The sequence below is a fragment of the Castor canadensis genome, chromosome 2 (genome assembly GCF_047511655.1).
Source record: "Castor canadensis chromosome 2, mCasCan1.hap1v2, whole genome shotgun sequence".
Classification (NCBI taxonomy): domain Eukaryota; kingdom Metazoa; phylum Chordata; class Mammalia; order Rodentia; family Castoridae; genus Castor; species Castor canadensis.
The window spans coordinates 131,504,520-131,515,873 of record NC_133387.1 but is presented as its reverse complement, the minus strand read 5'-3'; the positions used below and the strand labels follow the sequence as shown (position 1 = coordinate 131,515,873).

Here is an 11,354-nt window from a genome sequence, read left to right as displayed (position 1 = left end):
CACTGGGCAACAGCCCCAGTCATTGCCAGTGACTGCTCAAGGCAAGGAGAAGTTGGTTTCCATTCACCTCTTGCCAGACTAGACAGAACTATGCCTGTCCTGGAGCTGGGCGGCCCAGGAATTGGGAAGGGGCTGCAATCCCACCTCCTGGAAGGGCCTCTGCACAGCTTCCCATGAGGGAGGCCTGCTTTTTGTCCTCTGAAAAAAGAACAAGCTGCCCCCTGGGCATGCCACCCCTGGGCCCTGGAGGCGAGTTAGTCTCTGGCCACAGGGGGATGTGCAGAGGAAGAGTTGATGTCCTCCCTTGGGGCACTGGGACAGGTGAAGGGCACCTGGGTTCTATCCCTGCTGGGTATCTGTGGGGTTAGAGCCAAGTACCCTTTCCACTTGCCATGCCTGTTTCACCTTTTGCATAAAGAGATGGGTCCCTACCCCTTTCCCAGACCCATTGCTGACTCAGTGCCAGATCCCTTGCTGACTCACCCCGCCCCTGTACCCCCCTAGCAGCTCTCTGGATCTCCCAGACACGTGCCACCAGACCCAACCCTGCCAAGCTGGTGCAACGTGACAGGGTGAGGGGGCTGATGACACTTGAAGAGGGTAGAAGGGACCCAGGAAGGGGGAAAGTTGTAGACAGAGTGACAGACTCAAGATTCAGGCACCTCTGGGAAGAAGCCCTTTTGCCAGCCAAGGGGCGTGCAGGAGGAGAGACTGGGCAGGTGGGAGGGGAGGGGGAGTGTAGAGTGCCTGCCTGCCCCCTGCCTGCCTCGTTCCTTCTCTTGTCAGCCTTCAGCTCCCTAAGCGACAGCTTCTAATTCCGGCTGTTGGTGCCTCTGTGCTCTGCAGCAAAGTCTCAGCTTTTTTCAGCTTTGCTATTTCTTTTCTGTTCAGAACATACTGAGCCCAGGCTCCAGGGCCTGAGACCTAGCACAGCACCCATCCCACCGTAGGCCTGGCCAGGTTAGCCATGCTTACTACAGTGAATGGAAACTGTTCTCCTTCCTAAGGAAATGCAGCACAGGCCAGGGTGAGGCCCTGAAGGGGACCAGCTCCTTTTCTTCCCTGGAACTGTCTCCATCCACCACAGGGAGCAGGGGCATAAATGAAGCTGAGTTGGTTCCAGGAGACTCAGGGAGGAAGAGCGTGGCAGATGTCCCTAATCTGGGTTCCTGTAGCTTCTTTCCTCCACCTGGAAGGTACACAGACTGGCTTACCACACACAGTTTCCAGGTGTACCCCCACTACTGCCCCTGGAACCAGAAGGGAAGAAAACAATTTCCCCTGTGCTGTAGAAAAGGGAAACTGAGTCCTAAAGGGGGCAGGGGGAAAAGCATTTCTGAATAAAGAAGGAGAGACTTCCTGTCCCATCACTGGGGGTGGAGTCTTACCCTAGGTCTGAGGTGGAGCCCAGCTTTGAGGGCTGTCCTCTAAAGAACTTGGGACACAGTTCCCTGACACTCATTTCCTGAGCTTGTGTGGGACAGGCAGGGCTAGTATGTCAGCTTCCTTTTGTTGAGAATATACAGGCCCCGGGGCCACTCTGCTAGTATGTGCCTCCAGGCTGGGATTTACCTTTGTTGTCAATACTGTGCCCTTTCTGTGATATTATGAAAGAAAACAGGCAGAGCCCTGGTCAAAGTTTTTTTATAACGCAAAAAGAGAAGGAGGGTTTCCAGTATACACAGGTATACATCAAATGCTCGTCACACAACAGAGGAGAGTAGAAGCCCCAGCTGCAGGGCCCATCTGGACATCCCTGGAGCCTGGGAGCTGCAGAGAGGACAGAGGCTCCTGGGCTAACTATCTTCCTCTCTGCAGCAAGCACTATCCTCACTCCATACCTTTCCCCAGGCATCTCCTACAAAGCATCTCTATTGCTCTGCCCAGGCCAAGGACACTCCTGTCTCTTATGGGACAGGCCCCCTTAAAGCAGCCCTCAACACTTTCCCCTACAGGCTCTCCCCTCCATTTCCTGCCATTGCCTCTGTAACCCCCTATCTATGTCCTCCTTATTTCTTAGCAGCCAGCTCTCATCTCACTCATCCTTAAAGGACCAACTCAGCATCCAGTCTTCAGAAGACCCCACAGCCCTCCCCTTCCTACTCTGGCTTTCCCTGCAGGGACTGTCTTGGCTTTGTATTTAGTGGATGTATTTCCCCTCCACTTGTTATTTCCTGGCCTTGTCTTCCCATTTAAGAGAAGCCTCTTCCACCTAGAGTGCAGTTCCTATGCCTGTTTTCCATGGGTGGGAACATAATGCCAGGCTCATGAGGTCTCAGTACATTTAGTAGTTGATGCCTGGCTCACTGCTTACTTTAAGATACTCATTCCGACCCTACACACCCCCTCCCCAACCTGTAGCTCTGTGACACCCTAACTCCCGTTAACCCCTTCCCCTGGCCCCCAGCAGCTGGCAGGCAGAGGGACAGGAGATGCAGTGTTTTTTCCAGGCGTCTAAAGGAAAATGGATCACTTGCTCTCAGAGAGGGGTCAGTTAGGGTCAGGCCACAGCCCTGTGTCCTGGGATTGGTTTTGTGTCCAGCACCGTGAGGGGATTCTTGCTTGTGTCCCTGGCTCTTCCCGGGTGGCAGCAGGTCCTGGAGGAGCTGGGAGGTGGTGTCCGGGAATCTGCAACACTCTCAGGTCCTAAGGCGCCCGTTGGGGGTCGGGGTCTGGGTGGCCAGATGTCTCGTCTTGCCTGCTCCGCAGGGCTGCCAGGAGGTGGCATGTAGGCGCGCTGTCAGGGTAGGAGACGTCTGAGATGGAAAGTGCACACGTTCCCTGCTCTGAGAAGCGTGTGCGGGAGGCACAATTGTGTGTGACTGTGTGATTCGCTGCACTTTGGGTGGCAGTTCCTAGCCAGCCAAGCGCCCCCCAGGTGGCAGCACATGTGCCATAATTCCCCAAAGGTCTTCTGATTTGCCTTTCGCCGCCACTCCTCAGCTTGCGCACGGTCCAGTTCTGCCTTCCTGGGGTCCGATTCCTTTCACGCAGAACCGCAGCTCTCGGTTTTCCCGGACAAGCCCACGGTCCCGCCAGTTTCTAAGCAGCCGAGGGCACCGACTCAGGTGGAGGCGGAGGGCGGAGAGAGAAAACTGCGACTTTGGGATTGGCCCGACCGGGTGCATGTGGCCCCCGGCGAGCAGCCCCCGCCCCCGCCCCGCAACCGCCGCCGCATTCCCAGGGGAGCGCGGAGGAGGAGCCGCTCCCCAACTTCGTGGCCCGCGAGGAGGTGGGGGTCAGAAGCGATCTCCCCCGCCCCGTCCGTCTCTGCCCAGACGGCGCTGCCCTCTTCCCGGGCAGCCATTGCCATGGAGACCCCTGAAGCTATAAAGTCAGGTATCCAGGCGGACGATAGCTCCCGCGCTGCTGAGCCCCCAAAGTAAGAAGCGAGCGCCCCGGCGTGGCCCGGCCCCCGCAGGAGGGGAGGAGGCGGAGGAACGGCGCCAGCAGCTTGAGGAGCGGCGCGCCCTGCCTGGGCTGGAGGCAGCGCGCACGGCGGGCGCCACCGTCTTAGCAAGGGAGCGGGGGCTGCCCCGGGTGCGGGTGAGTGGCGCGGCTCCAAGCCACGAGGGACTGACAGGCGCCGGACACGGAGCAGACAGCCGGAGAGTCGAGGGGGCCGAGCTTGGGCTCCCGTCGTCTCGTGGCGGGCCAGGAGCGGAGCCTCTGCAGGTGGGAGGCCGAGGGAGGAAGCAAAGGGACACCCGGCGTGCGACCTAGGAGTGGCGCGGCAGCAGGAGCTACCGGGCGACCCAAGTAGGAACCTCAGGCCCCTCCGCCGCAGCTACCCACGCGCGGAGGGAGCGGTACCGAAGCCGCGACCGCAGCCCCACGGGGCGCGGGGACAGAAGCGCCCCCGTGCGGAGCTGCGGAGCCGCCCAGGCGCGGCGGCCGGGGTCATGCTCAAGCCCAAGGACCTGTGCCCGCGAGCGGGTACGCGCACTTTCCTGGAGGCCATGCAGGCTGGCAAAGTGCACTTGGCCCGCTTCGTGCTGGACGCGCTAGACCGCAGCATCATCGACTGCCGCGCAGAGCAGGGCCGTACCCCGCTTATGGTGGCCGTAGGGCTGCCGGACCCCACGATGCGCGCGCGCTTCGTGCGACTACTGCTCGAGCAGGGTGCGGCCGTGAACCTGCGGGACGAGCGCGGCCGCACGGCCCTCAGCCTGGCATGCGAACGAGGTCACCTGGACGCCGTGCAGCTGCTGGTGCAGTTCAGCGGCGACCCCGAAGCCGCCGACTCCGCGGGCAACAGCCCTGTGATGTGGGCGGCGGCGTGCGGCCACGGGGCGGTGCTCGAGTTCCTGGTGCGCTCCTTCCGTCGCCTCGGCCTGCGCCTTGACCGCACCAACCGCGCCGGCCTCACCGCGCTGCAGCTGGCCGCTTCCCGCGGCCACGGAACCTGTGTGCAGGCCCTCACCGGGCCCTGGGGCCGGGCCGCAGCTGCCGCGGCGGCCCGGGGCTCCAACTCCGACAGCCCTCCTGGCCGCCCTGCCCCGGCGCCCAGCCCAGAGCGTCGACGACCCAGCCCCCGCCGCCTACCACGGCCTCTCCTGGCGCGCTTTGCGCGAGCGGCGGGCGGCCACGGCCACGGCCACGGTCACGGTCATGGTGGCGAGGTTGGCTCAGCCGGTAAGGGCTCGGGCCGGCACCGGGCACAGGGCAGCGAGCGACCCGAGCTGGGCCGGAGCATGAGCCTAGCGTTGGGTGCCATGACCGAGGAGGAGACGGCACGCCTACGGGCTGGGGCCCTGATGGCCCGACCAAACTCACCCCAGTCTTCGGGGACTGGGCGGTGGCGCTCACAGGAGGTGCTGGAGGGAGCGCCCCCAACCATAGTGCAAGCTCCTATCGGTCTTAGTCCCCACCCGGAGGGCGGCCCCGGCTCTGGCCGACTGGGTTTGCGCCGACGTTCCACAGCCCCAGACATCCCTAGCCTGGTCGGGGAGGCTCCAGGGCCGGAGAGTGGCCCGGAGATGGAGGCCAATGCTCTGCCCCTCCCGGTGTCCGAGCCAAAGCCTTGGCAGGCGGGCACCGAGGCTGTGGTGCTGCATGCCCAGCGGTAAACTGCGCCTGGGCGGAGCCCTGTACCCCCTCCTCTCCTCTCTCTGCTCCAGTGGAATTTCTCCCTTTCTTCCAGTTCACTCACCTTTTCTGCAGTTCGGCCCCTCCACCCCAACCTTTCCCCCCTGCTCAAAAAACGAGATCTCCATTCGCCCTCCACCGGAAGTAAGAAAGGGACACCATCTTTTTGTGCTCTTTGGCATTTCCTGTCCTGCCTTTCCTGTCCCTGGAAGAAGAGGTGTGCAAGACTGGTTTGGTAGGCTTCAGCCTTCCAGCCAAGAAGGTGAACACCCTGCCTAGACTCTTACCTAGTCCCCTTCTTGTTGAACTTCCCAACACCCTGGGCAGCCAGGCAAGCAGAAGAGTTGGCTTGGGAGAACAAAGGCCCAGCCCTCTTTGCCTGCTGATATGACAAATAACGTGACAAAACTACCAAAGTCTCCCTTCCCGCCAAGTGTTGGAGAATGGGAGAAATGAGGACCCCCCCCAGAGCCTTTCTGGACAGGAGGGCTGATGAGGAAGGAATCTGGTGGTTAAGTTTTTCTGGAATAAAACTCCTGCTTCAAGGCAATTAAAATATTTTGGGGTAGCAGCAATTTCTGGTGTTAGCCACCAGTTGCCCTTGAGTCAGGTTCTGGGTAACAACCTCCTTCTGCCTCTGCGCTAGGCAGACCCAGGATTCAAATTAATTGGCAGTGTGGGTCTCTGCTCCCCCAAGCCCACTCCCCACCTCCAGTGCATTTGAATTCCATCTTGGTGGCTCATCGCCTCACTCCTGGCCCAGCCTTATTTCCACTCACTCCCAGAGGCCAGAAATGGAAAGGACTTAGCACTTCCCTACCCCCACCGCCTCCCAGCTCCCGCGTTCCGCACGTGGGTGCTCCAGGAGGGTGGAACGGTTGCGAAGTCTTTGCTTAATTGTATTTCTTCCAACCCTCAAAGAACTCGTGTTTTGAGTCTTTGTATATGAAGCAGAAAGCAGCAGGTCTGATCCGAAGCTAAGAGCCTGACAATATCTCTTTAAATAGAAGCTCCACGAGGGGGATAATTGACTGAAGTGTTTGCGACGTTAAGCGGCGGCGCGCGGGAGTCAGGAGCCCACACGAACCGCAGGTCCGGGTTTAAATTACATCAAACTCAGGAGAGAGCTGCGAGGGGTCTGTTCACGCTTCCTGCTTCTCTCTGGGCCGTTAATAGAGGGCAGGGCGAATGATGGATGCTAGAGGTCGAGGCCAAGCACCCCTGCCTCTGCCCCACCGCGTGGGACGCAGGCCCGGCCCAGCTTCCAGCTTTTATTACTGGGCAATTAGTGAGTCAGAGGCCACCGTGGAGAGGTAGTTAGAGGCTCTTTCCAGGCCAGGTCCTTTGTCCCCTGCCTTCCCGCCCCCACTTGCTTTCTGACTCGTTGTATATGCCTCGCGAGGCAGCAGGGTGATACCGCGTGCGCTAGGACCCTGCGCCAGCGCGGGCACAGGTATCCGGGTGCCCACCGCTCTGGGAGTGGCAGGAACTCCTGCTTCAAGGCACCGAAGGTATTTCGGGGGTGGCTCTTTTTGTGAACCTTCACCTGCCTGCCATGGGGTCTTTCCTAGTCGACCTATTTGTCTTTATGGAAAGAAAGGTAACTCCAAGGGAAGTGCCCTGAGCAAGAATGACCGTGTGGGAAATTGGGCCTGGGGTGACGGCGGGAGGTCAGGTGTCCTGACCACCCTCGCCTTGCGCGTCATCCACGTGGCCGCGCGGGCCTGCACACTGGACGGGATTCCTCTAGTGCCCCCTGGTGGCCGCCCCTGGCTGGGAGCTCAGACTCGGGTTTGATTTGCAATCACCGCTGTTCTCCGCAGGCATTTATCCATGGAACCTTGTTCCTCTTGTAGATTTTTAAATCAGGATACTTGAAGTCACCTCACGGCAGTGAAGTGAGGGGCAGCGAACAACAAAAAAGTCTCACGGGGTGTGGCAATGCCCACACACCTCACGAGAACCCCAAGTTAATCTTTCAAGTTAAGCTCCCTGTCTCCGAGAGCTCCTGCTCTCTAATAGCTACAGCTGCCAGCCTTCCTTCCTGGTTTCTGACACTTGCCACCTGTGGATTGTGCAGTTTTCTTATGACGGTTGCTTTTTTTTCTGAGGTGTCTTGTCCTTTCCCCTTCCCCTCCAGCTCCTCCTCTCCTCAATCCCCTATCTGGGTGGTGGGTGAAGCCTGAGGGGTCAGATGGGAGCGAATTGAACCCCCTGAGTGCAAACTGCTTCTTTCTGATCCTGGCTCACTCCCTTATTCCCTTTTCAACTGTGTTTCATTTTAATGACGTTTTAAATGGTGTGATAATATAAGAATTGTGGCTTAAAAACAGCACGAGATCTGGGTCACACATGGTATCAGAGGTGCTATCAGCTTTCCAGTGCCACTGACTGGTGAGTGTCACCTGGGGTAAACAGTCATGAGGGATCCTCTCTGGCCCAAAGCAGGTTGGTTGGTTGAAAGGGATGCTTCTTTAAAAATCACAGTTCTTTCCTGTCTCAACTGAGTTGTGTGTCTGACTGCTTTGCTGTCCTTACAGACTCCTTATCAGACCCAGCTCTGTGCACAACTTCCACGCATCACCAACCTTGCTCGCCTGAACGTCATTTTTAGCCCTGGGTGTTGGCACCGGGGCCCTCTCTTGCTCTCCGCACCGTAGAAGAGATTTTTCTAAGTATTTTGCTCTTTCTATTCTTGTTGCTTTTGTCATTATGAAGTGTCACCCAGGCCACTGGAGCTCAGCACTGGTTGGTATGGGATGCACCCTTTTGGAGAGATGCTGTGTAGTGGAAGGACGAGTGGAAGTCAAAGTAGTTAATAAACCCAGTATTATTCCATTGTGAGAACTGGCCTGTCTTTGCCTTCCCATCCATTCCTGCCTCCTGGCTCCCTTTGGAGGGATGGAAGGATGCACTTGCTGTCTATGGAGCATCCCGCCCTTGTCAGCCCCTATCCCTGCCCACTCTGTGGCTGGTTCCCACAGGTAAGTCACAGCGGCTGCTTCTCACTGAGCTGGTGGGCTTGGGTCACCACATGGGTGTGAATGTTGTGGAGAGCAGGAGGTGGTCTACCCAGCTCCTTGCTAAGAGGTTTCAGTGAACCCTGGACTGGATGGAGATCTCAGGAAGGGAGGGCTGGAATGAACGTGAGAGCTACAAGTTGGAAGGTAATTTCACCCTCCCCCCTCAAGACTCTAGAGCTCAGGCTTCTCAGTTCCCAGCCACTTCTCTACAATTCTACAGTCTCCTCCAGTTATGAGAACTGAACAGGGATTGCTTTCTCCCTGGCAGCGGTTTCAGGCCACTTCCTGTGGGACAGCTTGAAAGCCAAGGTGTGAGAACCGTACAGGAGAAGCCAATGCAGAAAGTGGTTATCCAGTGCAGCACACGGCTGGCCCACCTTTCCTGGTCTGATTCTTCCCCCGCTGGGAAGGAGCCCTGCTTTATTTTGCCTCTGCTTTAGTCCCAAGGGCCTTTCACTTCCTGTTCCCTTCCTTCTCTGCCCTCATTTCAGTCGCACGGAAGTTGGGTATTGTGCAGACTCAAGTGACCACTGGGGAGTCCCCCAGCACGTCCAGGTCCAAGATAGCCTGATTCCCATCCCAGACACAGTGAAAACCCAGAAATTTGAACATTCAGTTTAATTTAAAACAGGCACAAGTGCAAACAATTCACAAAAGTTTCTAGGGAAGATGCTTATTTTTAAAACTCTGACCCTTTAAAAAAAAAAAAGTCCTTGCAATTTCTTTGCCCTAAAGCAGGCCACTAGGGAGCAGAGGAATCTAAAAATAGTGTCTGGATAGGATCCAGGCACCTGGGGTTCTTCCCTTGGCATTCCCTGTCTCACAACAGCCAGGAAGGTGGAGAGGAAAGGAAGACAGGAGGCAGGTGTCTATGGAGGCAGCTGGGGCAGCAGGTTCATACAAATGGGGTGCCTATTCCTTTGGCGGGATGGACCCCCCAAGAGGTGATTCACCTTCTGCACTAGCCAAGGGTTCTAAAGAGGGTGGGTCCCTGATGACCTGGCCACTGAGATGCAGATGACAGGTATCTCTGTCTCTGACCCCACAGTGCAGGACAAACTCAGAAATCTCCACAGCTTCCAGTATGTGACCCATTCACTGGTTGAGTAAAAAGATGGACTTGAGAGGTGGGAAGCCAGGCCAAGAAAGGTCCCTTTGGAGCTGCGCTTAGTAGGAGAGGGGATGGGGCAGCCCTCCTAAAGCTGGCTGCAGGTGACTGAAGGGACCCAGGCTATTGGGGTGACCTTCCTCCCTCCACACGAGCGCACACACACACACAAACACGACGTTCTCTCCATCCTGTAAAGTGAGGCCACTTTTACCACCAACCCCACTTTCTCTTTCACTCAGAAAATGCCCCCTTCACCCCCGCCCACACCTATGCGCAGGCGATTCACAGTTCTGTGCAGGCTGTGAGTGGAGAGGTGGAGCAGGGGACCGGAAGCAGAGGGGGTGGGGCTTTGCCTTCAGGAAGTCAGACCAAGGGAGGAAGAAGGATTCAGGCATTAAACACCTTTCCTCTGAGACCCCAAGGTTTGAAGCTGGAGCTGAGAATAGCAAGTATCTGTGTGAAGAGGGGCCAGTCTACCTTCTCGGGTGGTCCTGGTTACTACTACACCGGTCTTCACGTTTCTTAGAAACATCCCTGTGCAAATTACAAAGGGTCATCCTGCAGAAGGGGCGTCCATCATCCCAAAGGCAACTGGGGATTCTCTGGGGTGGGAGAGAGACCGAGGGGGCAGGTCCGGCCTGGCCCAGTGGGCAGAGGGGACAGGATGGGTAGGACTTCACATTCGATCTTTGGAGAAAATACTGAGAAAATGAGGCAGGCAGGTCCTGCCGGTGGGCTGGCTGCCCACTGTCCCCTCCCTGTGTTCACAGGTGGCAGGTGCACTCTGGGGGTGGGCTCAGCAGGTGGAGGTCTGCTTTCGGTAGAGTTGGATCAGGGGCACCAGGCACTCAGGTAGCCCCGTCTGCAGTAGGAAGGGGTGGTCCAGGAGCTCCTGGGCCGTGGCTCGCTCTTGGGGATCTCGCACCAGCATCCTCTCCAGGAAGTCTTGCAGCACTGGTGAGACCTGTGGAGACAGGGCAGTGAGAGGAAGCCATGGTTTTCGGTCACTTTGGCATGAGCTGACTGTGCCATCACTGTTTGACAGCTTCTATTTCTCTTGTTTCTTTCTTCTGGCTCCTCCCAGGCTCAGAGCTTATTAGATAACCAGGTAGGTAAAGGAGGTTGGGTCAGATCAGGAACAGTGGCCAGCTCACCTGTAATGGGAGCTGCCAAGCAACGAAATTAGGTTGTCTGGACCTCTGGGAAGCTGGATTCTACATACAGCCTGCTCCCCCTGCCTGCCTCTTAGGGCTGTCTGCAGTCAAGCTTTGCTCCCTCCCCCCACCCAATTGGAAGAAGGGGCATGGAACTGGCATCAGTGATCAGTCCTGGGTATACCCCCAATCTAAGGCAAGTTGCAAATTTCTCTCGACCTCCATATTCTCATCTGTGAAGTGGGCTAGTGATGAAGTGCTCTTGTCCTGTCTGCCACATAAGGCTTCCGTGAAGATAAAAAAGGGAAAAAAGTCAGTGAAGAGGACATGCTTGAAAAATAGAACAGAACAAGGTGACACATGAAAAGGAAGAGTTTGCTGTTGCTCTAGGCCTTAGAGTCTAAGGCAAGGGCTGATCTTTGATCATATTGAGCTGAGATCTGGGGCTGCTACAGAAAGCCATCACCTCTGGGCATTAGCTAATTGGCAACCTCCTCCATCATCTCATCTCAGGGATGTGAGACTGGCTCATCTCTGAAAGCCAGCTGTCTTGGAAGGTGTTTCCTGTTGGTCCTCCTAAGCCAGCTGTCTTGGGGCCACAGAAGATTTTGCCACTTACAGACTGGCCTTGAACCCTTTGGGACATTTTTTTGCTCTGGCCACCAGATGGCAGTGCCAACCTGCCAGCAGTGGGCAACCATGGGTAAGGCCCGCCCGCCTGGGGTGGATTCAGCAGGACAGGATTAGATAGAATACACATATGAACTGGATTTAAGGGGAAACTGGCCCAGCTGTGTTGGCCCAGGAAGTGCTGTGCTGGAGGTCAGGCTGATTCCTACATTAGATGGGTACACTGTGCCTTAATGTGGAAGCCCCTGACAAATGGGTTAGAGGGGTTTGTGCTCAGCTAGGCTGCTCCAGATTCCTCCCTGGGATGGCAGGGAGCTCTGGCATCTTTGCTCAGAGGCGTCTCTGGGC

At 57.1% G+C, this 11,354-nt stretch overlaps 2 protein-coding genes across 5 annotated transcripts in view; one reads left to right on the top strand and one right to left on the bottom strand.

Annotated features, from left to right (window-relative positions):
- Positions 1 to 3,048: 3,048 nt before the first annotated feature.
- Positions 3,049 to 7,951, top strand: Ankrd63 (ankyrin repeat domain 63). The gene has a single exon (XM_074065663.1). The coding sequence runs from the start codon at positions 3,903 to 3,905 to the stop codon at positions 5,067 to 5,069; it is 1,167 nt and encodes a 388-aa protein (XP_073921764.1). The 5' UTR covers positions 3,049 to 3,902; the 3' UTR covers positions 5,070 to 7,951.
- A 769-nt stretch (positions 7,952 to 8,720) lies between these two features.
- Positions 8,721 to 11,354, bottom strand: part of Pak6 (p21 (RAC1) activated kinase 6) — a 31,800-nt gene continuing 29,166 nt past the window's right edge. For all 4 annotated transcript variants that reach the window (XM_074065658.1, XM_074065656.1, XM_074065655.1 and 1 more), the window contains one exon: positions 8,721 to 10,186. In XM_074065658.1, coding sequence (XP_073921759.1) covers positions 10,019 to 10,186 — 168 coding nt within the window. In that variant the 3' untranslated portion in view covers positions 8,721 to 10,018. The remainder of the gene's footprint in view (positions 10,187 to 11,354) is intronic.